Genomic DNA, 27,688 nt, shown 5'->3' with positions numbered 1-27,688 from the left:
GGTATTCAGCAGGATTTCTTCTGCTGGAACCAGGAGTTATAAGAACTAGTAACCTCAGCAGGAGATGGAGCCCCAAAGTCTTCCCTTAAGTGTTTGTCTCTGGAGCATCACAAATTAGAGCGATATACAGCCAAAATTATCCAAAGTCTACAAAGGCCGTGCCTTCAGTATTGGGGTCATTTATATATCTCTTCCCAGAGTCTGGTCACAAGATCATTTCAGCTGGCAAAAATCAAGCTCCTACACGAAGTTGTTTTTCTTCTAGTGGATTAACCTCACTTGTTCTCAGAAGACCATTCTGATCCCACACTTTGGAGCATAACTAAAACAAGCTTATCATTCCTTCACAGATGGAAGCAGAAGCTGTGTTTCATGACCAACCTTTGGGTAGAGTGCAGGGAATCTGTGGAATAGTAAGGGCTAGTAGGACAGAGGAGCTCTACAACGAGACCAATGCAGCCAAAAATATTGGGCCAAGGGGGACTGATGCAGACTGATGCACCAAATAAGGACCAAGCATAGAGTGGACATAAGCTGCCTTCTTGGATTTAGCTCATAAGAAGCTCATTCTCCATATGGGTTCACTAGTAAGGGGAACAGAGTTGTCCCTGACATGGAATGTGTTGCCTTCTTTTTGATCACTTCCCCTTGTAGGGAAGCCTTACCATGACAAAGAGGAAGAGGATCCAAGCAGTCCTGGTGAGACTTGAAAAGCTGGGGTGAACTGGTACAGGAGAAAAGCTCCCCTTTTTCTTGGACTAAGGGAGGGCATGGAGGGAATAGGGAGGGAGAGTGGGACCTGTAGGAAATGAGGACGGGGCAATGATTGGAATGTAAAACGAACAAACTTTTAAAAGGTTTTAAAATTTAAAATTGACAACAAAATTGTTTTCTTCTTAGAATTATGAAAGTCATAATTAAATCTGACAACCTTGGTTCAAACGTTACTCTCTGACAAAATAGACCATAATGCATCATGTATATATCATTTAATGTTCCAAACTCATAAGAGTAAGATTTATATATATTCATTTTTCCTTTTTCACTATTCAGTAAAGGAAAAAAGTAACACTTTTAAAAAATGCCACTACCTACAACAATTGATATGAAACTTAAAGCAGATTAAATCATGAGGGCAGAACTTATCCAACATGAATACCAGGATGTGAATCTTAATTCAGGAAATAGTAGGACACTCTCATTATAAAGGTCCTTTATATTATTCTTCAACAGGCACACAGATTGACACTCCATATTGAGCACCTTTTAAATGGCAATAGTATATTTTCCAGTTCTCCACTTTTGCTGTCTTGTTTGTTTGTTTGTTTGTTATGCTTGCTTGCATATTTATTCATTTTTATGAAAGATATACAAGCAGGATTATATAAGATACTCAGCTTTTAAATTTATTAAAAATAATATAATTGAAGAGTCATTCAATCATTCTTATTATTATTTAGAATTCAATATTTAGAGATAAAAATAACCTGTTAAAGGACATGAATGAAATTTTCAAGAATAACTTGTTTATAATAGCTAAGTAGTGTTCCATTTTGTAAATGTACCACAGTTTTTTCATCCATTCCTGGGTTGAGGGGCATCCTGGCTCTTTTGAGATTCTGGCTATTACAAATAAAGGTACCACGAACATGATTGATCAAATGTCCTTGTGTTATTGTGGATCATCTTTCAAGTATATGGCCAGGAGTTGTATAGCCTGGTTATGTCTTAACACTATTCTTACTTATAATGTTTTGGACTTTTGTATAAAATCAAGTGTAGTGTCACTATTCTAAATTCTGTGAGAAAGCACCAGATAGATTTTGAAAGATGTTGTACAATATTGTACTCTCACCAGGAAAGGAGGAGTGTTCCCATTTCTCCCCATCTTTGCCAGCATCTACTGTCACTTGAAATTTTTAACTTATCCATTCATATGTGTGTAAGATGGAATTGAAGAGTTGTTTTGATTCATATTTCCCTGATAAAATAAGGATGTTGAACATTTCTTTAGGTATATCTCAGCCATTAGTATTCCTATGCTGGGTATTGTGTTTGGCTTGTACAACCACTTTGGAAATCTATCTGGTGCTTTCTCAGAAAACTGGGAATAGGGCTTCTTCAAGACTATGAATATACTCAGAAAATGCTCCAACACACAACAAGGACATATGCTCAACCTTGTTCATACCAGCATTATTCATAATAGAAAGAAATTGAAAACAAACTAAATGTCCCTCATTCGGAGAATGGATAAGAATTGGGTACATTTACACTATGGAATACTACTCAGCTATTAAAAACAGGAAATTCTGAAAGTGGGTGGACAAATTGTTAGACTAGAATTAACATACTGAGTGAGTTAACTCAGAAGCAGAAAGACCACAATGGTATATACTCAGTTATAATTGGACAGTAAAACCAAAAGTTTATTTCCACGAAGTCTTCACTTATCAGTAGATTTCGGATGGATTGTGAGGACATCCTATTGGGACTCTTGGTAAAAGAAATATAGGATATTGGTAATAGAAGGCCCAAAGGGTCCTGGATCCTACAAGAAGAAGATCATGATGAGTGGATCGGGAACCAGAGGCTCTGCGTAAACTTCGGCCACCAACCAAACACAATACAAACAGTAAAAATTGAACCCTACTCTGATCTAACCAATGGACAAGACATTCTCCGGGTTGTGTGGAGGGTGGGGACTGACTCTGACATAAGCTCTGATATCCCATATTTGACTACTTCTCCTTGGTGGAGAGGCCTAGTGGCACCCAAAGGAAGTGTAAGCAGGCTACCAACATGAAACTTGATAGCCTATGACCATATAGAGGGGGAGGAGTTCTCCCACAGTCACAGACCTAGGGGAGGGGAATAGGGTGAAATTGTGAGAGAGGGAGGAATTAGAGGATACAAGTGATGGGATAATAATTGAGATATAGTCTGAACACATGTGTATAAATTAAATTAAGAAAATAAAAACAAATTTTCTTTGTTTACATCACAATGAAATACTCAGAAAATTTTAACTTATTTATTTCATGCAAATATTGAGATTTAAGTTTTGACTTGCAAAATTTATATCAAATACCATACAGACATAAGTTTCTTTGTGACACATAACCATGTATTTGCAGTGAACATCTTCACTCACTTTCCTCCTTCAGTGCTGTTAGGCTATTGCAGTCAACCCCTGAAGTGCACTGTTTTCATGTCCACTGTGTTAGCCTACAAAACACTTTGTCACTCATGAAAGTTTCTCACAGTTTTCCATTCCCTGATTCCTTTCTGCTGTATACACCTTTAAAAGCAGATATTCCCAAGTAAATGAACATTTGAAAAACAGGAATGGAGGACATTTTTGTAATAAGCTTTGATATTTGACTTTCAAATATTGGGTTAATTTTTCTTCCATATTTCTTGATATAGCTTTTAAATAAAAATTACCTCAGGAAGAGAGGCTTCATTAAACTTAAAATTCCAGGCCAAAGTCTGTCTGTGAGGAACCTTGAGGCAGGAATCTGAAGCCATTCCTCCTTGATCTTTCAAAGGACATTAACTCACACAAGGGAGCATAATTTCCATAGATAAAGCTGCTTTTTGACAGGCTCTTTCCCTCACTCAGCCTCATGCTTAGTTATTATTTTAAATTCTGTCTTTATTTTATTTATGACAATATAAAATCAATAAAACAAAAAATGTAGAGTGCATAAAATATTAATCTGCTAATGATCCTTTTATATAATTTTGGGACCACATCTGAAACTCCCACAAATCCAACAAGCCATGAACCAAGTGGGAAGGTTTCCACATTTACTTTATGCTAAGTGGAAAAGTTGTTTCTTGAACATTTTTAAAAAGTGTTTGAAAATGAAATATTGAAAATTTATAATGTATAGAAAAGCATTGATACTTTTCTAGTTTAGGATAGTGTAATATTTTTGTATTAATGAAACTGAAAATAATTGCTTTTCCTGAGGATAAAATACAAATATTTGGTGTTCTTGCACATCTAAAAATTTATTAAGTGGTTTATGAAAAGCATAAAAAAAAATGAGTGTGTAAACCACTTAAACTTAATGAGAGTAGGAACAATAACAATACATCTTTTACTGGAATCTTAAATAATTTCTATAATATAAACTAGTATTAATATTATTAATATGCTTTGTTAAAATATTCATTAAATATACATATATACAAATTTAAAATAACACACACCGTGGATCATTATTTTAGTCAAAATTTAAAAATTACATAAACTTGTATTTTATGGTTATGAATTTAATCTAATTATATACTGTTATTTCTGTTTTTAAATTGTTCATTTATGAAATAAAATAAAAAATTAAAATAAGATCAAGTCAGATATAGAGATCCATATACATATGTACAGTTAGGAATTCACACATTATAACATCTATTCCTTTTTGTTACCAAATTTAAAAAAAAAACTAAAAATTAAGATTCCATGTCTCACATTCTATTTAATTCTCTCAAGTATAATATTTGTAGGGCAATAATGACTGTTCTTGACAATTCAAAACCTAATTTTAAAAATTAAAAATAATTTTATTTTGTACTTGCTTCAGAAATTCTTAGTTTACACATAGACAAAAACATATCACCAAATAAAAATGAATGACCAAATCCATTCTGTTGTCTAATCTAGAACAAATATTTCTTCTGAGACACAACTGTATTTACATTTGAATTAAATTTTGAACCAAGTACTACCTTCTTCACAACTTTGAACATTGCTGAAGTGACCGGAAACATTAAAGATTTTACTGAAAACATCTCTTTTCACTTTTTATATAAAATGGAAGAAGATAAAAAATCCCAGTCTCAATAAAGAATTATGGGACACCTATTTGGAAGTAAACATTCATCATAGAATTCCATTAAAAACATACAAGATGTCTTGAAAAACAGTAAATCATTGCACTTTGCTACTACAAAAATATTAATCTGAAATAAGAGAAAATCATGAAAATGCTTGAATGTCATCTTCAGTTCTTAAAAACTGAAATTAAAATTGAGTTTATATTTTACATTTTTTCATTGTATATCCTTTGTTTGACAGATACCAATCCTATGTGAAAATATTCATTTGGTGAAAATAAACTTAGAATACTTCCTTGCCTGTTGTTCCCTTCCCTACAATTGGTCTGTCTCATTTGGCCTTAGTGAGAAAGGAAACTCTTAGTCTTGCTGAGACTTGATGTGCCAGGGAACTTTTCTCTGAGGAGAAGGAGAAGGGGAAAGAGGGTTGTGGGATGAGAGGGTGGTACTGGGAGGAGAGAAGGGAAGTATCTGTGATCAGGTGGTAAAATGTTTAAATACAATAATTAATGAAACAAGAAATTCAAGCAATGTGAGATTAAATAAATCATGTAATCCAAAATGTCAGCTGAGAAAATTATGATCAAAATACATTGTATGAATATTTTAAAAATAATACATAAAGAACTAGTTTTCAATCATTGTAAAAAGCAAGAACTATACCAGAAATTATTTTAAAGATATACGTATTTGTCAAGTTGCATAGCCATTTACATTTTTTCATGAATGGGTACCAAATAGAAGAAGTGAAATTGATCTATGGTAAATAATCATTTTTTTAGGAAAAGAATAGACACAGTAAGGCAATGAAACATTACATATTATTAGTAGATCAGATTCAGCCTTGAACCTGTTACACTGATTTGAGATAATAATACATAATGAAAAGTGGATTGGAATTTATCTCTCATCCATATGAAATTTTCATATTACATATTTCTGTTTACAAGCAATATGTAATCTCTAACATTTGATAAATTGGGATTCTAATTACTAAAACACATAAAATTATGCATATATCAAATCTGCTCACTTATCTTTAGAAGAAGTTCTTGTCATATTTCTGCTTGAGAATTCTTCAAGCTGAATTGCATCACTCAAACATGAATTCTTGTATATTCTCAAACAAATGATATTATTGTTATTTAATATAATTTCATTGATGTCCCAAATTTAACAGGTTACAAAATTGAGAGTACTTGCTGCATATTTGTTCACATAATCAAATTACAATTGTGAAGATGAACTAATTGTTTTTTTCTAATTGCTAATTTAAGTTTCCTGCATAGATTAGAAATATAACTTAATAATTTCCTCAAATTTCATCCCTTGTTCTCATTTACTTTGTTTTTGATTTAGTGAATAAATTTCATCTGCATGCATGAACTTTTTAAATAAAATTATTTATGTGCAATATAGAATGTATTAAATATAAATCTTCAATATGGGTGTCATTTTCATGTATGTATATACATATAGCATATGTGATCATGAGTATGTGTTTTCAGTCTGTATGTAATATATCTAGGGCTTTGTGTCTAGTTCTAAGACAAAATTTGTGTTTTGTTCTTCCTGTCCAACTTCACCTAGATTCCAGTAACCAAAATCAGACTTACAAGCTTCAGAATCCGAACCCTTTATTCACTAGAGAATCTTGCTTGTTCATTGGCAAATTTTAATTTCATGAAATGTACTCACTGCCTGATGCATGCACCATGTTGGTTGCTATTCGATATATACATGGGAAAAATATGAGAGTCCAGAGTTAATGAGTTAAAAAACTTAATAGGGAATTTTTAATTCTCCAAAATTCTCTGACAAATGAAAGCTTAATAACTTCCACTAATAGAATAAAGACACACGATTTGCTCCATGAAAATCACATGTGTGTTTCATCAATACATGATAAAGTAGCTTGCAATCATGAAAATTAAACACAAGGAATAAAATATTTACAAGAGCCATGACCTCCAACTAGAATCAAATATTCCCCACATCATGGGTTTTGACCAGGAAGACAGCACTTGTCAACATTTTCCTGTTGAACAGACTTACATATAAGTAGAAAATTGGGGTTTGCTTCAATAAATATAATTCTAAAATTTTACCACTGAGAATATTGTCAGAGGGATAATATAACACTGTGTATGATCCAATGATAAATAATACAACAGAACTCCTTTCTCCCCTAAAGAACATTATTACTCATTATAAAATGACAACATAGGTAGTGGTCTTCAGTTATTCTTAGTTTCTATCATTATCTACTCTCTCTCCTTCTATTTCTATTCTTCTTAAAATTTTAATAGCAAATCTTTTCCCACTGCTCATTAATTTTGCTGTGTACTACTATCCCTATTAAATGAATAATCTTGGGGAATTGAATAAAGGTAGATTTTCATAACTGTTCTTCATACACTCATCATTTTTTGTAATTAATCAACAGACATCATATTTGCCCTTATACTTTGTTAATGCAAAAACTTTACCCAATATTTTACTTGCTTACTTTACTTACTTTTATATACTCTTTCATCCCTAAGACTCTGACTCCCAGTGGACAGATTTTTGTTTCCACATTATCATTTTAACATCAGATTAAATGTGCAAAATGAAAAGACTGAAAACTAGCAGCTATATATTTGAAAATTAGCCACTGGATGTTAGGGTTGAATACTGTGTTCTCTAGAAAAACGACAAGTGCTCTTAATTTCTTTTATGTGAATTGACAGATAGGTAGGACATATTAAATACTGATTATGTACAAAAGTACAAAATGAATACTTACTAAACACAATATGCACATGTGTTTTTAATAATATTTATTCAACTGTAAAGAATTATTTTGCTCATTTTTACTCACATCAATTTAAATGAGGATTTGAAGGGACAGAGATATATAGATGATAGGTGCTGTATTCTTTGGATTCTATAAGGAGACAGATAGGTACAATATGAAATAACATAGTAAAAATAGCCATCTTATCTAAAGCAATGTACAGATACAATGAAATTCCTATCAAAATTCCAACAGAATTTTAAAAGACTTAGAATAATATTAAATTTCATATTTAAAAAAAAACCTCTAGGAAATCTTAAACAACCTTGTCCAATAAAAGGGCATCCGGAGGTATCTACATGCCTGATTTAGAGCTACAGAGCAATAGTAATACAAAACCACATGGTATTGGCAGAAAAACAGAAAGTTTAATCAATAAAATAAAACCAATGACCCAGAAGTAAACAGAAGAGGCTATGAACACTTTATATTTGACAAAGAAGCCAAAATTACAAAATGGAAAAATTAAATAGCCATTAAAAATGTTGCTTGATTAACAGGATGTCTTCATGTAGAAGAATGTAAACAGATCCTGACCTATTACCCTGAACAAAACTTAAGTCCAAGTGGATCAATGTCCAAAAATTAAAATCTGATTAAAGTATAATACAAGAGGATGTGAAAATATTTTTGAAAGCATTTGTACATATGACAGATTCCTGAATAGAACACCAGAAGTCAGGTACTAACAGTAACAATTAGTAAATGGGACATCAGGAAGCTGAAAAGCTTCTGTAAATGAAATTACACCGTCGAATGGAGAAAATGGCACCATAAGAATGAGAAAATTTCTTCATTACCCCTATGTCTGAAGGATGCCTAATATCCAGTCTATATAAATAATTCAAGAAATAAAATATCAACCAACCAAACACTCCAATAAAAATGGCGTACAGTACTAAACTGAGAATTCTGAACAGAGGAATCTATAGTGGCTGAGAAGTATTTAAAGAAATATTCACCTCCTTAGTCATGAAGAAAATTCAAATCAAAATGACTCTGAGATTACACCTTAACCCATAAGAATTGCTGAGATCAAAAAAACAAGAAAAGAATATGTGGAGCCACAGGACATTATTTTATTGCTGGTGGCCATGTAACCTTATACAACTACTGTGGAAATTAATCTGCAAGTTTCTCAGAAAATTGGCAATAGATTTATCCCAAGACCAATCTATACCATTCCTTGGCATATAGTCAAAAGGTGCTACCCCATACCACAAGGACACTTATTCAACTATGTTGATAGTAGTGTTCTTCATAATAGGTAGAAAATAGAAACAAACAGATGTCCCTCAACCAAAGATTAAATAAAAACAAAGGTTACGTGGAGTATTACGCAGCCTTTAACAGCAAAGACATAATGCAATTTGGCGCAAAATAGGTGAACCTAGAAAATATCATCCTGAGTAGAGTGCCAAGATTCAGAAAGACAGTATGAATGTATGTATAATATATAAATGTCACTTCATATTCCAACACTGACCTCTTGATGTATGTCTTCAAAACGATCAGACAAAAAGGATGAAGAATGATCAACTCTGATGATACATGGTCATGCAAAGGGAGGTATTGCTTAAATGTGTCATCATTACAAACTCTGTCCAAGTAGTGCAAAGCTCTGAGTCTGCAGAGGCAGAAAGAGAATAGAGAAAATGAGAGCAACTCTGTTAACTGCTGCAGCCTTTGCATTTATGCTTCTTGGAAGCTCTGCGATGGACCATCCATATACTGGTTCAGGTTTGGGTGTTAGTGGTATGGATGGTGGTCATTTCTATTCCTGTTTAAGTTATGATAAAATTTGAGTATCTGAGAATATGAATCCAGCTTACTCATTAGTTTTCTTAAACTTCTATTTTTACATGCTTGTATTGCTTCAACGTTATTTTAAATAAGGAAATTATATTTTTCCACGATATTTTCAATTCCTTTTACTAATTAGCATAATTTAGCTCATTTATATAACTTGCTTAGAATATTTGTCAAAAAATTTCATTGTCAAAGGATTTCAGATATGAGTTTTAATAACAAGAGCAAGAAGTGTGAAAGGACTGTACTCTTCTGTTTTTCAACCCTATAAATTCTTGGGTATAATTTATTGTGTACTGCAGTTTTAGGAGTTATTCCACACAGTGTGACTCTATGTTTGTACTAAGTGCCAATAATTTGCAGAAATTTTCTAGTGTGCAGACAGAGAGTATATGTTGATTCCAAGATTATCATCCATTTACAACTCCGAAGAAGATTAAAAAAAAAAAAAAGAATTAGTGATGAAAAGAAAACAAAAATATGTACTACTGAGCATTTGTACTGCGGGAAAATGACTATTTCTGCATCCTAAAATAGCCAGAATTGAAAGAGTAAAGCAAAGGTAGTTTTTAAAAAATATCTCCTCATTGGGTTCTCTGCTTATAAAAGACCCCAGTTAGCTGCCTTCCACAAGATTCCATATAAGAAATTACTATCTTAGGCAGTTATGACCAGAGAAAGTTCTCTCAACTTGACACAGTGGAAGTACTTTGGATTAAGAGTTGTACAAGACTCACACTTCAGTGCACTGAAACACATGTCTAGTGGGGCCAGCACCACCACACATCTCACTGAAAAAAAAACATAGAGAAATTATAATGATTCATTAATATAGCATTAGAAGCATATTGCACCATTGAATAGGGCTTCATGAAAATAACATTTGTTACATAGAAGGAAAAGAATGGGATCCTGGGCAGTTTGCCTCATGTTCCTACTTTTCATATGCAGTCTTCTGGTCCCCTACTTCTTCACACTCATATTTACCATGAGAATAACTGGTACTGGAATATTGTGTTTTCAGTGTACACTTGGTCAAATTTTCACTACTCCCTAAAGCCTTGCATATCTATATCATAGTCACTAGTTATAAAATCCCCATAGAGTTCAAAGTCAGAAGGAGTCCAGACATTGTGCTACTATAATCAGACTTGCCTAATTCAAGCCCTGATAATAAAACCATGGAAACACACTGCATGCATCAACAAGATAATTTTGTGTCAGGGTAGTGTTTTCCTTTGACAGCTTAGTTGATCTTAAACAAAGTATACCTCTGGCCCTGTGTTATGCCAAACACACAAGTTAGCAGCCTCACATAACTGTACCAAGTTGTAATTCACTACCTTTATCAATTTTAACCAGAGGATGTTCTATAACTTTCAGATGTTGCAATGGCATGCTGATTGAAGTTTCTATAGTATTTCATTTCCATGGACTTGGGATACAGCTCTTGTGGAATTGGCACCATATCAATGCGCAGGCACTGTACATATATTAATATCAATAGAACTACATTTTTAGCCAGAAGAGAGGCCAAATCCCTAGATTATAAAAAGAGGCAGTTCCTCAGTCCTGTCACTATGCTGTTGTAATATCCTAACCTGAAAATTGCTGAAAAAACTTCTGTTGACATCTCTAACTCAGTCTCAAGAGTGACCCACAATTCAATCAGTCTTCCTTCCTGATACTGGTGCTATTGATCCCACATAATGTAAAAGACAGATTAATGAAGTAGGCCAGGTTTCAGAGTCCAGTAAAATACCTGCTTCCTCAACAAATACCTACTCTAAGCAGGGGCTTAAAACTTTGTTGAAATTTGGTACTTAGTGGAAAATCCATCCTGTTGAGGATGCATTTAAAGACTTGAGTTTCTCAAAACAATGTTAAAATTCTCAAGGGCAAAGAAATTCTCCATGAAACATTAAACAGCTTACCTATAGCCTCTAGCTTGTTTCATCAACTACCATATCATGGGAGGCAGTTCAAGAGTCAGGCACCTTCTGAGGCAAGGATTATGGCTTACAAATCAACATTTCATCATCTATGATTATGTTTTAGGAGCAATTTTTATCTTTACATTGGTTGAACAAATATCTCATGTGAATTTATGTCATTAGAATTTGAATTATCTTACAGAATATGTACTAGTTGTACACACAGCAATATTAAATCCTCTGTTTTAATCACATTTTTGCCTTGATATGATTGAAGTAAAATATAAACCTTAAAAAATTTAGTTAATTGGATCAAAAAAGTGTAATTTAAAGTAAATAAAACTTGTTAATTTATAATATTGGTGAATCACCCATTAATAAATCCATTCCTAATATACTCGACATATTTATATGACCTATACAACAACATCTTAGTAGTTCTATGTATAGACATTAAGATAACATTTTAGAGGTAATTTTTGGTTTACATTTTGTCAATAGAATCCCTAGAGTAAACATCTATTGTGTCCAAATTACATAGGATCACACTTAGCATTGTTAAGAGGCAGGAATATTATGTTTAAGTAGGGATGAGGCATATTTGCCTCATCTTGTTAGCTACAGATTCTTTAAGGGAGCAATATTTTAGATCAAACTCATATAAAGGAGAATGTGATGATGAAAAATGTTTCACATACTCTATTAACATAAACATATGGACCAGAGAAAGATTTGGCATCTTGAAGCCTTAATCTCATCTTCCCACAATGGATCCAAATAGTGTCTTTTCCCACAAAACACATACACTCAGGTCTTATTATACTCAGTTTTTCCTCTGCTCCCCAGATATTCTCTTCCTAATGATTGTCTTGTAATTTTTCGACAGGGATCAAATTTGTTTTTTTTTTTTTTTTTGATATTTTTTTGGCATTATGAACTGTGGAATTAATGATATGAACAACATCACAACATGTAGCGAATATTAATTACAGCAATGCAGAATTAGTAGAACAGAGGTGTAATATATTTATTAATAATCTTGACAAATAAGGGATTAGCTTCAGATTTAAAAGTACCTATAATGTATAATCCATAAAAAGCACAAAGACTACCATCAAAATGATCTTCATATAGAATGTGTCTTAAACTTGCCAGTATTCTACCTTACTAAACTATATAGAACATTATGCAACAGGCTTGTCATAGCATAAATATTAGTAATATTATCCTGACTTAAATCCTTACATTTTAAAATATTATTTCTTTACTCAGTTTTGACATGAATTCTATAGCACAACTAATCAATGGCATCAGATTAAAATAGCATGAAACATTCTTTCTTATTTTCTTTTAAAAATAATTATGGAATAAAACTATAAGGAGTATTTTTGGGTAAAACTTGTCCAATTCCTACCAAGTATTAGGATTCCTCGTATGGGTTCTCTGAGAATAGCTAAGATTTCAACATTGTTTAAATACTTACAAGCATTTTTATCATTTAAAAACCATGTTTCTCAAATGAACTCTGGGAGAGTAATTATCTATCAAGTTAGACTCTTATAGGAAATCTTTATGTGCTCTAAAGTTTTAGCTTTTACTAAAGTAGTGTATCTCAGGTTGTATGATCTGTTGTCTTTGAATATTTGATTTCTGGGTAAAGGACACTCTATTCTTTACATTAATAAGGTTTGTATTGGGTATGTATTCTGTGGTGAACTTGAAGAGTTTAGGACTTCCAAAAGTATTTCCTGTATAACTTAAACTTATAAGGTTGCATTCTAGTATGGATTCTTTGATGAACTTGGAGAGTTGAAGACAAGGTAAAACACTTGCCACCCTCTTAATATTTGTAATGTTTATCTCAAGTGTTATTTCTTTAGTGAAATTGATGACTTGATGAGTTGGTAAAGGATTTCCCACACTCATTATATTTTAAAGTTTTTCTCAGGTATGGATTCTTTTATAAACTTGGAAAGTTGAGGATGAAGTAAAGAATTTCCCACATTCACTGATTTGGTTAGGTTTGTCCCTAGTTTGTATTCAGTGGTGAGCTTGAAATTATGAGTGTTATGTAAATGATATACCACAATTATTATGTTTATATGGTTTGTCTCAACTATTTGTTCTTTGATGACTTTGGAGAGATGAATATTGGGTAAAAGATTCCCCACACTCATTACAGTTGTAAGGTTTTCCTTGAGTATGTATTCTTTGATGAATTTTAAGATTTGAGGACCTTGTAAATGATTTCTCACAGTTATTACATTTAAATGGTTTGTCCCCCGTATGAATTTTTGATGAACTTGGAGATTTGAGTACTGCGTAAAAGATTTCCCACACTCATTACATTTGTAAGTTTTATCTCCAGTATGGATTCTTTGATGACCTTGGAGAGTTGAAGAGTGAGTAAAGGATTTACCTCACTCATTACATTTGTAAGGTTTATCTCCAGTATGGATTCTTTGTTGACCTTGGAGAGTTGAAGAGCGAGTAAAGGATTTCCCACACTCATTACATATGTAAGGTTTATCTCCAGTATGGATTTTTTGGTGACGTTGGAAAGTTGAAGAGTGAGTAAAAGATTTCCCACAGTCATTACATTTATAAGATTTTTCTCCAGTATGGATTCTTTGATGATCTTTATGTGTTGAGGACAGTCTGAATGATTTCTCACAGGTATTACATTCATACAAAATATCTCCAGTATAGATTTTTTCATGACCTTGGAGAGTTGAGTAATGCGTAAAGGCTTTCCCACACTCACTACATTTGTAAGGTTTTTCTCCAGTGTGGATTCTTTGATGAACTTGGATATTTGAGTACCGGAAAAAGTATTTCCCACACTTATTACATTTGTAGATTTATCTCTGGTGTGGATTCTGTAGTGAACATGAATACATGGGAAGTTGGTAAAGGATATCCCACACTCACTACATTTGTAAGGATATTCTTGAGAATGAATACTTTGATGATCCTGGAGAGCAGAGGATGAGGTAAATGATTCCCCACATTCATTGTATTTGTTACATTTTTGTCCAGTATTAATGTTGTGGTGAGCTTGATATTTTGAGGACTGTGTAAATGATTACTTCCTCTTAGTTCCTTTATAAGTGTTATCTCCACTGTGGATTCTCTGATGAAATTGAAGTTTTGAGGACATGGTAAATGATTTTCCACACAGATTACATTTATAAAATTTGAACCCCATTGGTATTCTGTGTTGACCTTTAGGTTCACTACTTAATAGTTTCCTATTTCTGTGTATAATAGAACATTTCAAAACTTGTTGTGAAACTTTTCCCTGTGGAGCCTCCAAATGTGGAATTATGAGTGGCACAGACTGAGTTCTCACAGGAGAAGCCGGAGCTTCTTGAGCTTTTGTTTCTGAAATGAAACACATGTATTTTTCACACAGATCATTTCCATAATGACATGTTTTATGAACTTCACTGTCAAGTGAATATTCCCAGAACTTCTTTCTATCTGGCTCTGAAAGGCCATTACAACCAAATATTCTTTGGATTTCTTTCAGGAAAGAATCTTGGGTACACTCCTTTTGGAATTGTTTCTTGGTATGGTATGAAGACAAAACTGAAACAAATGAAAGCAAATCACTATATGATATTTCAGATTCACATTAGTATAATATAGATATATATTACATAAAATGGCATCAACCTGGGGATCATAGCAAAATGGTTCAACACAGAACTGCAGCAATTTTTTTTCCAAGAAAACAAATGTCTTGTTCATAATGGATGTTAAAAGATAATTTCATGAAACTATCATATATTTTGTAATATATATTAATGTATTCATTAAGTATTCATTGGAAAAAGAAGAACACTATGATGGGCATATCATGGCCCAGGGATTCTGCTCAGTCTATGGCACCAACCATGGACAAAATGTGCAGTCATCATCAAACCCCTACCCAGACCTAGCCTAGGGACAGAATATTCTCCACAGTTAAGTGGAGATTGGGGATTGACTTTCACACGAAATTTGGTGTCCCTTATTTGGCCATGTCCCCTAGATGCGGAGGCCTGATGGCACTCAGAGGAAGTATAACACACTACCAAGAAGAAACTTGATAACCTAGCATCATATTCAAGGTGAGAAGGTCCCTATCAGTCACAGTCATAGGGAAGGGGAATGGGGTGAAAGCACGTGGGAGGGAGAAATGGGAGGATTCATGGGATGGGATAGAACGTGAGACGGAATATGAATGATTTTATTTTTCAATAAAAAAACAATGCAAAAAAGTATTAATTGGAACAAATAATGTCAAACAAAATTGTTGTCACTATCACACAGGAATAGAAACCTACTCTTCACTGTGACACTCAATTAACAATATGGACACTAATCATTGTCCTAAATACATGAACAAATTAATGACAGAAATGAGCAACTACAACATTATTTCAGGTTTTCATCCTAATACAAGATTAATCAATGATTTTGAAATCAAAGAGAATATTAATAAGAACACAAGAGAAAACATGATAAAAATTTAAGTGTATTATGTAAATTCCATGCCCAGTATATGAAAATAAAGGGTTTCAAATTTTTCACAAACATTAAGAAATATTCACTAGGACTAATAAGTTCTTTAGAAACCAAAGAATTCTTAACAAGTTAAACTTCTTGATGTGTTTGAAATCAATATTGACTCCACAGTAATACATATATATATATATATATATATATATATATATATATATATATATATATATATATATATGTAATCTTAATTGTAAATTAAAATAATAAATTCCAGACCTGACATTTGAACAATCAAACATAACTTCAAATAAATTTCTACTGAAGTAAAAATTCATTACATTTCTCATCGCTTCTTTCCCTCCAGCATCTCTCAAGTAACATTATGTGGTCCTTACTCTGATTCTCAAGTTGAAAACATGTTTTATTTAGAATTTCATTCTATCTCTTCATGTTTGTGTTTTGTATGTGTGTGTGTACAGATATATATACTTGTACTTACAAGTACATAAAAAGTCATCTGTATTTGTTCTTCTTTTTTATCATTGTATATTGTTTCATATACGAACACTATTTAATTCAAAATCCATACTGCAGATGAAATGTAATATAGTGTGAGAAATGGGGAATAGTTTCTCAACTGGAAGGGAAAAAAGATAAATATAAAAGAAGAAATATTTTTGAAAAATATTTAAGTGGTAGCACTCAAAGATGTTGCTACAAGGCATGCATGGTATGTGAGTAGCAGAGATGGAGAGAGAGTGGACCAAGTGAGTAGCCAAGTTATGGACTCTGAAACAGAAATGCCTATATTTCCTGGATAAGAGGAGGCATCCTAGGAGCTATGGACACATCAACCAAGCCCCATATTGATGGTACCCAGGTTCAAGAGGCACACTGTCCCAGGTTTTAGTCACTCGGTACCTTCCAGCCTACCCAAACCTGGGTTCCAGAAACAGATAGCTACAGCTACTGACTCCTGCAAAACAATTTCTGTAAACCAGGGACATGGTTTGAGCCTCTGGCCTGAAGTTCTACTTTTCTTAATGTTAATATCTGCTGGACAATAGGAGTAGACAGGGTCTCGTTCCAAAATGGAGGCCTCCAGCAGGCATAGAGTCTGAGAATCAGGAGCTCAGGGAGTGCAGAGCACGTAGTTGGCTGCTCAGTGGAGCCTATCCCAAAATGCCAGCAATGTCTCATGTTCCCTAGAGAAACAAGGGGATCCAAAGTGCAAGAAGAAACAGTTCTATGCTCGGAACTTCTGGATACTCCTGGAATCCTGAGAAACAGACAAGCCTATTATTTCACAGTGCTAATAGACATCTTGAGAGACCTGCCAGATCTGAGAGCCACACATGTCAGACCCTTATCCCAATCAACTGACTATAGGCCCAACTGGGACACAGCCTGATGGGAAATGATACAGGTTATTGGAAGAGATCCAGATCCCAGCATATGACCAATGGCTCCTCCTGCATACTCTTGAAGCCCAGAGATATCCAGGAACAACCAGCCAAAGCAAGGAACAAACAGATGACTAAAGGGCAGCAAAACCCATGGAAATATTGCAACAACATAATCCAATTACCCTAATAAAACATGCCCTGGACATACAAACACAACTGAAACTCAGGAAAATGGCCTTAAATCTGTCTTTGAATATGATAGAGTCCTTTCAAAAAGGTATAAATAAATCCATACAAGAAATATAGAAAAATACGATAAAACAGGTGTAGGACATTAATATAATGGTTCAAGATCTGAAAAGGAGAATAGACTAAATAAGGTAAACACAAACTGATGAAAAACTGGAGTTGAGAAACTTTAAAAAAGAAAAGAAAATGCAGAAGTAAGTATCACCAACAAAATATGAGTGACAGAGGAAAGAATCTCAGGCACAGAAGACACAATTGAAGAAATAGACACATCTGTCAAAGAAAATATTAAATTGAAAAACTTCCTTACCTAAAACACACAACAATTAAGAACATGATGAAAAGGTCAAACCTAAGTATAAGTATAATGGGAATAGACAAAAGAGAAGAACACAAGCTTCAAGACCAGAAAATATTTTTAACAAAATTAAAAAAGAATTTTTCTCCAACCTAAACAGAGAGATACATATTAACATACAGAAGGCTTAAAACACAAAAAATATATTCGACCAGAAAAGAAATTCCTCTTGACACATATTAGCCAAATCCTGCTTTGATAAGGGGAAAGAGGTACAAATTGTCAACCAAGCTGAGAACCCATAGGTAGTACTAGATAAATGGAGAGGGGAAAATAAAGGTTTATATATAAAAAACATTAGATATATTAATCATATGTTATGACAAATCTCTCTCTCTCTCTGTGTATGTGATATATATATATATATATATATATATATATATATATATATATATAGTGAGAGAGAGAGAGAGAGATAGACAGAGAGAGAAAGAGAGAGAGAGATCATTGAATTGAGTTAATGAGGGAAGACCTGGTCGTTTGGCTGATGTGAAAGATAGAAAAACTAAGTGCAAAATATAAGATATAAAATTCTTTTAAGGGAATAAGTAATGGAAACATCCAAATCATTTATCCTTCATGTACAACAAAAATATTTTCAGTAATTAGAACAGAAAACAATCTACTAGTTTGTCAAATGTATATAATAGAATGTATTTCAAGTCAACACTATTAAGGTAAAAAAGTTAAAAATCATATAAGATCCATGCTGTACTATACATTTTGTACATTGTTCTAAAAGAAAATCTTAGGCCTACATTCTGATGAAGATATTGTCTAAATACTATTCAGGTCTAGATTGCTCCTTGGTTTAGAATCATCACATGCTGTGCCACTGTATTTCATCTTACCTGGTTCTCTTTCTTCTATCTCCTCTTTATCATCAATCCATGGTTCTTTGTTTTGCTCAAGACATGTTAATACCTCTGCTTTTGAAACAGAAATGACTGTGAATTCAAAAAAAATACAGGGGATCCAAGATGGCGGCGAGCAGTGTGGACCGCGTTTGGAGGCTCCAGTGAACAATTCAGGGAATTGCACAGATTTCTGAGCCAGGAACACCAAGGTCCGAACATCACGGCAGCGGGAGTGCTCCACGGTTCAGAGGAACCAGGGTGCGGAGGACCTGCGTGCCCCTGCACACGGGAGGAGCGTGGTTTTTCTCTGATCGGAGCGGCAGCAGCAGAGGCAGCAGCACCAGCGGCACCAGCAGCGGCGGCTGAGGTTTGCAGCTCATAGCCTTCCGGTGGAGGCGATTGGTGTGGTGGCTGGTGGGAGTTGCTGCGGGAGAGGGGACTCGGGGCAGGATTTGGGTCGCGTGGAGCCTTTGGACCCAGACTGGACTCGGCAGACAGTTCGGCCCCAGAGTCCCGGGTACTGGCCCGGCCCAGCAAGCAATTCTGCCTGAGGCACTAACTCAGCTCCAGCCACAGCTCCCCTGCTGTGGCGCAGGGTTAGTTGAGCACGCTGCTCCACACTAGGCAGCACCTCAGCTCAGCGGCAGCTCCCCTGCGGTGACACAGTCTGGGCGGAGCACTTGGTTTCACCACAGGCGCTAACTCAGAGCAGCTGCAGTTCTCCTGCTGTGGCACAGGCCTGGCCAAGCACTCAGTTCCACCCTAGGCGCCACCTCAGCTCAGTGGCAGCTCCCCAGCAGTGACACAGTCTGGGCAGAGCACTTGGTTCCACCATTAGCGCTAACTCAGAGCAGCCGCAGTTCTCCTGCAGTGGCGCAGGCTTGGTGACGTGCTCAGTTCCATCTTAGGCACCACCTCAGCTCAGCAGCAGCTCCTCTGCAGTGACACAGTCTGGGTGGAGCACTTGTTCCACCACTGGCGCTAACTCAAAGCATCCGCAGTTCTCCTGCTGTGGCGCAGGCTGGACAGACCTCTCGGTTCCACCAGCTCTAAGACTCTGGTTGGACACAGTGTGCAGTTTGAATCCAGAATTCCTGGCTGAGATTGGTGGTCAGTTCGGGCCCTGAGTCAATAACTGACCACAGCACGCACTTTGGGCCAAAAGGCCCTAGTGGAGATTGGTGCGTAGTCCCAGCCCAAAAATTCTGGCTGGACCCTGTGTGCATTTTGGGCCCAGAATCCCTAGCTGAGCTTGGCAGACGGTTCAGGCCCTAAGAATCTAGCTGAGTTCAGCCCGTGGTTCGGCCCAGTGCTCCTGGCTAGACTTGGCAGGGAACACAGAAGGCTGTGGATACCTTGGCCTGACCCAACGCTCATTCAGAGACCCAGATCAATTGCAGGATCCACGGAAGAGGGGGGCTGAGGATCACTGTCTGTGAGAGACCAGAACAACAGGGCTAACCTCCTAACATCCACACCAGTGAAGCTTTGAGCTCCCAGCCTAGGGAAATCGTGAGAAAACAAGTGAATCTATCGTCAGACACCCTCCATTCAACTCTGGAAGCTACCTAACAAAAACAAAGACGGCAAGATGTCTAAAGGACAACGAAAAAGCATACGCAAAAAACCCCAAAACAACATGGCGTCTCCAGTTTCCAGCTATCCCAAAGAAAACAACCCAGAGAACTCAAATACAACGGAAATACAAGAAAATGACCTCAAATTCTTAGTAATGAGGATGATAATGGAGGAAACAAATAAAATTAGTAATCAAATGCAGGAAGACGCAGACAAACAGGTGAGAGACATAAAAGAAGCACATAGAGTGGAACTGGAAAAATTGCAGGAAAATGCAAACAACCAGATGAAAGAAATAAATAAAACGGTTCAAGCTCTGAAGACCTATAAAGAGGCAATGGAAGAAACTCAGGAATATACAAAAAATCAGATGAAAGAAATCAAAAAATCAGTTCAAGATCTGAAAATGAAAATGGAGTCAATGATAAACACACAGACAGAAGAAAAACGAGAACATGAGACCTCAGAGAAGAAGGCGAGCAACACAGAGGTGAGCTTTTCTAACAGAATCCAAGAGATGGAAGAACGAATCTCAGGTCTAGAAGATACAATCACAGATATTGAATCAACCATTAAAGAAAATGCCAAATCTGGAAAACTCCTGACACAAAACATCCAAGAAATTAAGGACACCATGAAAAGAAGAAATCTGAGGATAATAGGTATTGAAGAAAGACAAGACATCAGACTCCAGGGCCCAGAAACTATTCTCAACAAAATCATAGAAGAAAATTTCCCCAATCTAAAGAAAGAAATGCCTATAAACATACAAGAGGCCTACAGAACACCAAATAGAATTGACCAGAAAAGAAAAACTGCCCGCCACATAATAATCAAAACACAAAACATGCAGAACAAAGAAAAAATATTAAAAGCTGCAAGGGAAAAGGGCCAAATAACATTTAATGGTAAACCTATCAGAATTACACCCGACTTCTCAGCAGGGACCCTAAAAGCCAGAAGGGCCTGGACAGAGATCCTGCAAAGCCTAAGAGACCACAGATGCCAGGCCAGACTACTTTACCCAGCAAAATTATCAATAACCATTGATGGAGAAAACAAAATATTCCATGACAAAAACAAATTCAAACAGTACCTATCCACAAACCCAGCTTTACAGAAGGTACTAGAAGGAAAACTCCATCCCAAAGGGTCAAGCTACAACCAAAACTACCCAGGAAATAGATAACTATCCCATGGCAAAAACACAACTACACAAACGCTCTACTGGAAACAACATCAAAATTAAGACTCTTAACAGTCATTGGTCATTAATATCTCTCAATATCAATGGCCCCAATTCTCCAATAAAAAGACACAGACTAACTGAATGGGTACATAAACAAGATCCAACATTCTTCTGCATCCAAGAAACACATCTCACCCATAATGAAAGGCATTACCTCAGGGTAAAAGGTTGGAAAAAAATTTTCCAAGCAAATGGTCACAAGAAGCAAGCAGGTGTAGCCATTTTAGTATCGAACAAAATAGACTTTCAACCAAAATTAATCAAAAGGGATGAGGAAGGACACTTCATACTCATCAAAGGTAAAGTCAACCAAGATGACATCACAATTCTGAACATCTATGCTCCCAATACAAGGGCACCCACATTTGTAAAAGATCTCCTAAAAAAGCTTAAACCACACATCGATCCCCACACAATAATAGTGGGAGACTTCAACACCCCACTCTCACTGAAGGATAAGTCATTGAAACAGAAACTAAGCCGAGAAATAACATCATTAACCAATGCCATAGGTCAAATGGATCTAACAGATATTTATAGAACCTTTCACCCAAACAAGAAAGAATACACCTTCTTCTCTGCACCCCATGGAACCTTCTCCAAAATTGATCACATCGTAGGTCACAAAGCAAGCCTCAATAGATACAAGAGGATTGAAATAATACCTTGTATCCTATCAGATCACCATGCTCTTAGGCTGCAATTCAACAACAACAGAAATAACAAAAAGCCTACACGTACGTGGAAACTAAACTACTCTCTGCTAAATGACACCTGGGTCAGGGAAGAAATAAAGAAAGAAATCAAGGAGTTTCTGAAATTCAATGAAAATGAAGAAACAACATACCCAAATTTGTGGGATACATTGAAAGCAGTGCTAAGAGGAAAATTCATAGCACTAAGTGCCTTTAAAAAGAAATTGGAAACATCGCACATAAGCATCTTAACAACACAACTGGAAGCCCTAGAAAAAAAAGAAGCAGAAACACCCAAGAGGAGTAGACGCCTGGAAATAATCAAACTCAGGGCTGAAATTAACAAGTTAGAAACTAAGAAAACAGTCCAAAGAATCAACAAAACCAAAAGCTGGTTCTTTGAGAAAATCAACAAGATAGACAGACCATTAGCCAAACTAACTAAAAGGCAGAGAGACAGTATTGAAATCAACAAAATCAGAAATGAAAAGGGAGACATAACAACAGACACTGAAGAAATTCAAAGAATCATAAGATCCTACTTTGAAGGCATATACGCCACAAAATTTGAAAACATAAGGGAAATGGATGATTTTCTTGAACAATTTCACTTGCCAAAGTTGAATGAAGAACAGATAAACAAGCTAAATAGTCCCATTTCCCCTACAGAAATAGAAGCAATCATCGATGGTCTCCCAACCAAAAAAAGCCCAGGGCCAGATGGTTTCAGTGCAGAATTCTACCAGACCTTTAAAGGCAAGCTAATACCGATACTCTTCAAGCTACTCCAAAAGATAGAAATGGATGGAAAATTACCAAATTCATTCTATGAGGCCATAGTCTCATTGATACCTAAACCTCACAAAGACTCAACAAAGAAAGAGAATTTCAGACCAATTTCTCTTATGAACATAGATGCAAAAATACTAAATAAAATACTTGCAAAACGAATACAGGAACACATCAAAGATATCATTCATCATGACCAAGTAGGCTTCATTCCAGGCATGCAGGGATGGTTTAATATACGGAAATCCATCAATGTAATCCACCATATAAACAAACTGAAAATAAAAAACCACATGATCGTCTCCTTGGATGCAGAGAAAGCATTTGATAAAATTCAACACCCATTCATGTTTAAAGTTTTAGAGAGATCGGGGATACAAGGAACTTTCCTCAACATAATAAAGGCTATATACAGCAAGCAAATAGTCAAAATCAAAGTAAATGGTGAGATACTCAAGGAAATTCCTCTCAAATCGGGAACAAGGCAAGGCTGCCCACTCTCTCCATATCTCTTCAATATAGTACTCGAAGTTCTAGCCAGAGCAATAAGACAACAAAAGGAGATCAAGGGTATCCAAATGGGAAAGGAGGAAGTCAAATTATCCCTCTTTGCAGATGATATGATAGTGTATATAAGTGACCCTCAAAACTCCACCAGAGAACTCCTAAAGCTGATAAACACCTTCAGCAAATTGGCTGGATAAAAAATTAACTCAAAAAAGTCTGTAGCCTTCCTATACACAAATGACAAGCTTGCCGAGGAAGAAAATAGGAAAACCACACCCTTCACATTAGCCACAAGGAATATAAAATATCTAGGAGTTACCCTAACTAAGCAAGTGAAGGACTTGTATGAAAAAAATTTCAAAACTCTGAAGAAAGAGATCGAAGATGACCTGAGAAGATGGCATGATCTTCCTTGCTCATGGATCGGGAGAATTAACATGGTAAAAATGGCCATCCTACCAAAAGCAATCTACAGATTCAATTCAATCCCTATCAAAATACCTACACAATTTTTTAAAGACATTGAAAGTTCAATTCTGAACTTCATATGGAAAAACAAAAAACCCAGAATAGCTAAAACAATCTTGTACAATAAAAGGTGCTCCGGAGGAATCTCCATACCTGATCTCAAACTGTACTATAAAGCAATAGTACTTAAAACAGCATGGTACTGGCACAGCAACAGGCTGGTTGATCAGTGGAATCGAATCGAAGACCCAGATATGAATCCACACACATATGGTCACTTGACTTTTGAGAAAGAAGCCAAATCCATTCAATGGAAAAAGGATAGCATCTTCAACAAATGGTGCTGGTCTAACTGGAGGTCTATGTGTAAAAAAATGAAACTGGACCCATATTTGTCACCGTGCACAAAACTCAAATCCAAGTGGATTAAAGACCTCAACATAAAACCAGAGACACTAAGCCACTTAGAAGAAAAAGTGGGAAAGAGCCTGGAACATATTGGCACAGGAGACAACTTCCTGAACAGAACACCAACGGCCCAGGCCTTAATGTCAACCATTAATAAATGGGACCTCATGAGGCTGAGAAGCTTCTGTAAGGCAGGAGACACTGTCAAGAGAACAAAGCGACAGCCTACAGACTGGGAAAAAATCTTCACCAACCCTACATCTGACAAAGGTCTAATATCCAAAATATATAAAGAACTCAAGAAATTAAACACCACCAAACCGAATAACCCAATTGAGAAATGGGGCTTGGAACTAAACAGAGAATTCTCAACAGAGGAGTATCAAATGGCTGAGAAACACTTAAAGAAATGCTCAACCTCCTTAGTCATCAGGGAAATGCAAATCAAAGCAACTCTGAGATTCCATCTTACACCCATCAGAATGGCTAAGATCAAAAACTCAAGCGACACCACATGCTGGCGAGGATGTGGGGAGAGAGGAACACTCCTTCATTGCTGGTGGGAATGCAAACTAGTACAGCCACTTTGGAAATCTATCTGGTGCTATCTCACAAAAATGGGAATAGGGCTTCCTCAAGACCCAGCTATTCCACTCCTTGGAATATACCCAGAAGATGGTCCAGCACACAACAAGAAACTTTGCTCAACCATGTTCATAGCAGCCTTATTCATAATAGCCAGAACATGGAAACAGCCTAAGTGTCCCTCAGTAGAAGAGTGGATAAAGAAACTGTGGTACATATACACTATGGAATACTACTCAGCTATTAAAAACAAGGAATTCCCGAAATTTGTGGATAAATGGATTGAGGTAGAAATGATCATAATGAGTGAGTTAACCCAGAAGCAGAAAGAATCAAATGGTATATACTCACTTATATCTGCATACTAGCCCAAGCGGCATGTCCCACGAAAGCCTTCACTTACCAGGAAACTGGGACAGAGGGGAAGGCATCCTATTGGGACTCTAAATGAGAGACGCATGGGAGAATAGCAAAATAAAAGGATACAGATGGTCCTAGAAATCTACAAGTAGAACAATATGATAGGCAGATTTGGGCCCAGGGGTCCCGCTCAAACTAAGGCACCAGCCAAGGACAATACAGGAGGTAAACTTTAAACCCCTTCCCAGATCTAGCCAATGGTCAGAATATTCTCCATAGTTGAGTGGAGAGTGTGATACGACTTTCTCACATACTCTGGTGCCTCACATTTGACCATGTCCCCTGGAGGGGGAGACCTGGTGGCACTCAGAGGAAGGACATCAAGTAGCCAAGAAGAGTCTTGATACCCTATGAGAATATACAGGGGGACGTAATCCCCCTCAGGAACAGTCATAGGGGAGGGGAATAATGGGAAAACGGGGGGGGGGGGGGAGGAATGGGAGGATACAAGGGATGGGATAAACATTGAGATGTAACAAGAATAAATTAATAAAAAAATTTAAAAACAAAACAAAACAAAACAAAACAAAAAAAACAAAACAAAAAAAATACAGACACACCATTCTATGTAGCTGTGTACTAGCACAGGATTGTGCCAAATAGGGAAGATGAAAAGGAAGAAAGTATACAAACAGGATAACTATGGGATTCAAAGTGGATTCACACATACGTGCTACTGGCTACCAGCTCAAAAGTTACGAAAGATTGAATTATTATTAGGTTAAATGTAAAAACCAGGTAAAGGGATGTAAGAAGTTAGCTATATATAAAACAGTAATCAATACATATAAAAACTTATGAGATAAACTAAGCAGTGGGAGTCACGTCAATATATTAGCTAGTAGAATGTTTAGACATCCCTAAAACGAAGTAGCAATCATGGCATAAAAATATTCTCACCCACAGAAACCAGGTTGTGGTAGTTCTCCAGCATGACATCTCTGTACAAAGCCCTCTGAACAGAGTCCAGACATTCCCACTCCTCCTTGGAAAAGTTTATAGCCACATCCTTGAAAGTCAGTAGACCCTGAAAATAAAATTAACAATATCCCCTCATGTCCACTGGATAAATTCTATTTTTGACACAAGGAAAGATAAACTAACTATAGAACTTTTTCTGTCATAAATAACTAATATGCATTTAAAAACTAAATTATATTCTGAGAAACAGACTTTTCTAACTTGTCTGCAATGAGGCAATAGGCCAGCAGCACTGAACTTGTGAGTGGAGAACCCCTGTGCATATCAAATGACATGATCACCACACCATGAGGGATGCTATTAAATTTGCAATCAATAAAAAGGGTGAGAACTACCAAAAGAGGCCCTCAGATGAAATATTCACAATATATTGGCTTATATTCACAGTTAAAAAATGACCCATCTCTCTCTCGGTAAAAACTGAGTGCCTATATTTATCTTTTTTTAAATTTTTATTATTTATTCATTCTTGTTACAGCTCAATGGTTATCCCATCCATTGTGTCCTCCCATTTTCCCTCCCTCCCCCTTTCCCCTTATTCCCCTCCCCTATGACTGTTCCTGAGGGGGATTACCTCCCCTTGTATATGCTCATAGGGAATCAAGTCTCTTCTCGGTAACCTGCTGTCTGTCTTTCCTTTGAGTGCCACCAGGTCTCCCCCTCCAGGGGACATGATCAAATGTGAGGCACCAGAGTACATGAGAAAGTCATATCCCACTCTCCACTCAAGTGTGGAGACTATTCTGACCATTGGCTAGATCTGGATAGGGGTTTAAAGTTTACTGCTTGATATGAGAAAATTTATAATTTTTACAGAATACATTTTTATTTTGTAGAAGTTGTCCTGAAAAAAATACTTGCAAATAAGCTGCATAAGCATACATGTGACATAAGTTTTTAAAGAGTTAATAATGAGAATAAAATGAGAAAAGTACTGCTGAAAATTAGAATCAGCATAGGGAAGGTTCAGAATTTTTGACAATGGAGTATTTTTGTAAAGACAATCAACTTGTCGTACACATACATTCATTTACCTGTGAAGAAGACATCTCTTCTTTCCTCTTCAGAATGGTATGTCCCAGGAAAGTTTACTTTGAAATTTCACCTTCCAGAATCCACTCTATGTTTAAATACAGCAGATATTCCCTATCCCTGGTGAAATGGAAGAGTACAAAGCAGGAATCAAAACTGTCCACAATCCC

General features: G+C 35.9%; 1 protein-coding gene and 1 pseudogene across 1 annotated transcript; both read right to left on the bottom strand.

Moving 5' to 3' along the window:
- LOC127186626 (zinc finger protein 239-like) overlaps window positions 1–16,283 on the bottom strand; it is a 66,755-nt pseudogene extending 50,472 nt beyond the window's left edge.
- A 207-nt stretch (window positions 16,284–16,490) lies between these two features.
- On the bottom strand, window positions 16,491–27,535 carry LOC127186625 (zinc finger protein 679-like). Its single transcript, XM_051142878.1, has 4 exons — window positions 27,521–27,535; window positions 26,406–26,532; window positions 18,801–18,896; window positions 16,491–16,573 (listed from the first exon to the last, which is right to left on the bottom strand). The coding sequence occupies exons 1-4, from the start codon at window positions 27,533–27,535 to the stop codon at window positions 16,491–16,493; spliced, it is 321 nt and encodes a 106-aa protein (XP_050998835.1).
- Window positions 27,536–27,688: the final 153 nt, after the last annotated feature.

The sequence above is a fragment of the Acomys russatus genome, unplaced genomic scaffold (assembly GCF_903995435.1).
Source record: "Acomys russatus unplaced genomic scaffold, mAcoRus1.1, whole genome shotgun sequence".
In the NCBI taxonomy this organism is placed as follows: domain Eukaryota; kingdom Metazoa; phylum Chordata; class Mammalia; order Rodentia; family Muridae; genus Acomys; species Acomys russatus.
This window is presented reverse-complemented; position numbering and strand designations above follow the sequence as displayed.

Bases quoted from the DNA above. Each gene is read 5' to 3' on its own strand.
- LOC127186625 (XM_051142878.1), bottom strand. The intron at 18,897-26,405 runs GTGAGAATATTT...TTGAATTCACAG, and splicing joins CCACAACCTGGTTTCTGTGG to TCATTTCTGTTTCAAAAGCA. The intron at 16,574-18,800 runs GTAAGATGAAAT...TTTCCCTTCCAG, and splicing joins GATAGAAGAAAGAGAACCAG to TTGAGAAACTATTCCCCATT.